At 50.2% G+C, this 2,272-nt stretch overlaps 1 protein-coding gene across 1 annotated transcript; it reads right to left on the bottom strand.

Annotated features, from left to right (window-relative positions):
* Positions 1 to 224: 224 nt before the first annotated feature.
* PAQR9 (progestin and adipoQ receptor family member 9) lies at positions 225 to 2,265 on the bottom strand (the record flags this gene model as incomplete). Its single annotated transcript, XM_006027265.2, has 1 exon — positions 225 to 2,265. A coding segment is annotated over one exon (834 nt), but the record flags the coding sequence as incomplete, so codon positions are not given.
* Positions 2,266 to 2,272: the final 7 nt, after the last annotated feature.

Below are 2,272 nucleotides of genomic sequence, written 5' to 3'. Positions count from 1 at the left end.
ATTTATCTAGCTGAATCAGGTTAAAATGTTTCTGTTTATAACCCTGTTTAAAGTTTGCCTAGATTTATTAGTATTGATAGTATGTTAGGTCACTAACAAGAACGGAATTTTCAGGAAGGTGATGCCTGAGTTGCTGTGAAAAGGTACTCATAGCTGTATTTAAAAACAACCCCCACCCCCCCAAAAAACCCCAACCCAAACTACTCATCAGTAAGGTTGTTATCAGGCAAAATATGACGACTCAAGGAAAGTCCAGCCTCCAGATCCTCTGCAGCCTAGGGCACAGCCCCATAGGTAGGGCTTCAAAAACACCCAGCTGCTGCAGCAGCATACTGAATTAGGAAAATGCAGAAGGATATCAAACTAATAATACCTAGTGTTCACAGAGAGCCAGATTCTGCCTCCTGTACTCATGTTCCATAGTACCTTATTCTGTAAGTAGTTGCAGGATGGCAGTACCTGACTGCTCCAGTTCAAGAGCAAAAGTCAGATCTATACACTTCATAATTAAAAAAAACAAAACAAAACAAAACAAAACAAAACAAAACAAGTAGGGTTGAAGGCCTGTAGGCCAAAACCTACTCTCCTTACATTCAGTGCTTTGTGTGAGTAGGGCAACTGGGTTTTGACTACATAGGTTTGATCCCTTGCTGGTGCAATGACTTCAAAATGGCACTGTGCCAAACCACACCAGCTAAGGACCTGGCTCTAGATTTTCACTTTGGACTTGAATGCCAACATCAGCCACTCAACCTTCACTCTTACAATTGACCAGACATCCTTGATTAGATTACAACTCCGTCATTCATATTTTTTACCCCTCTCTCTGTAAAATCCTAACAGTAGTGTCCACTCAACTGAGTTCACTAGCCACAGAGGCTATAATACCACAAAAGCTACAGAGAGCTGTCAGTTTGTTTGCATTTAAAATCCAGTTTCAGTGCTCATAACCTCAAAGAGGTACTCCAGTAGCACAGAAGAAAAATGTCAGTGCATAATCTGATAGGGAATTCCACATAGGAGTTGGTTAAAAACCTACTAATACTCATTGCATGTGCATATATTGCTAATTTAAATAACATCTCCTAACCAGACTAGCTGGCCTGAAGTTAGTAAGTGGCATTCACAGTCCATGCATTTTATTGTTTCCTAGTAGACTGAACAGTAGTGCTACACAGGTTCTGCTCGTACCCTAAAAGCAAGGCAGCAGCAGCAGGTTGTTAAACAGCAGGGCTTGATCGCTTCCTCTCAAGGCCTAGTGGTTTAAATGGTAGCAGGAGTTTTCTAGCAGGTCCGCAACTGGTGGTTTCCTCTTGAGACCTCCTCTTGGAAGGGGGTGGGCTCTTTTGCCAATGGGTTTCACCTCAGGTTTGCAGCATCTTCTCAGAACAGCAGAACTAGGAAGAAGGGCAAGGAGAATATCTGGCCCGACTAGTCCTGCTTGCAGAGATCTGCCACATTCAGGAATTTCCTGATGACCATCCCCAGGCAGAGTATGAGGAGCAGCATGTAGCCCACGGTGCCCAGGTAGGTGGGAGTAGTGGGTGGCGCCTTAAGGAAGTTGAGCAGCCCCTCCTCCACATAGTGCATCTGGTCGTAGATGCTGAGGAAAGTGAAGATGTGGAAGAGCTGGTGGCTGTGGCCCACGATGTCAAAGCGGCCCGGCTGGATGCGCTCAGGGATCTTGCTGACATTGAAGAAGGCGGCCACCAGCAGCCAGAAGTAGCGGCGGTAGAAGTAGACGAAGAGCGTGGGGTTGTGCGCCCGCAGGTCAAAGAGGAAGCTCTCTAGCATGATGGGGCAGGCCATGCTGAGCGGCATGGCGAAGACAAAGGTGCGGATGGCGAAAGGATAGGCGCAGCACTCGGAGCGGCTCTGGCAGCAGGCCACGGTGCACGTGACGGCCAGCACAAAGGCCACGGGCAGCACCAGCGAGCTGTAGAGAGCCAGTGGCAGGCTGCAGTCCACATACCAGCCCAGGTGCTGCTGCAGGTAGCGGCTCAGCGCCCGGGCGTCCAGCAGCCGCAGGCGGGGCAGCAGGTAGTAGGAGTAGGCCACAGTGCTGGCGAAGCCGTAGTAGCTGATGGAGGCGTAGTCCAGGTAGAAGAAGGCGGCGCGCAGGCGCAGCGACAGGCAGCTGAACACATGGGCAGTGCAGCTCATGGCGAAGGTGAGCACGACCCCCGAGGCGTAGCACCAGAGCGGCAGCAGCGCGGGGTGGTGGAAGGGCAGCTCGGCCGCGCCGCGCAGCAGCAGCAGGCGGCAGAAGCGG

This window comes from Alligator sinensis, unplaced genomic scaffold, assembly GCF_000455745.1.
Source record: "Alligator sinensis unplaced genomic scaffold, ASM45574v1 scaffold846_1, whole genome shotgun sequence".
Classification (NCBI taxonomy): Eukaryota; Metazoa; Chordata; order Crocodylia; family Alligatoridae; genus Alligator; species Alligator sinensis.
Note: the sequence above shows the minus strand (reverse complement) of the source record. Positions and strands in the feature narration are given on the sequence as shown.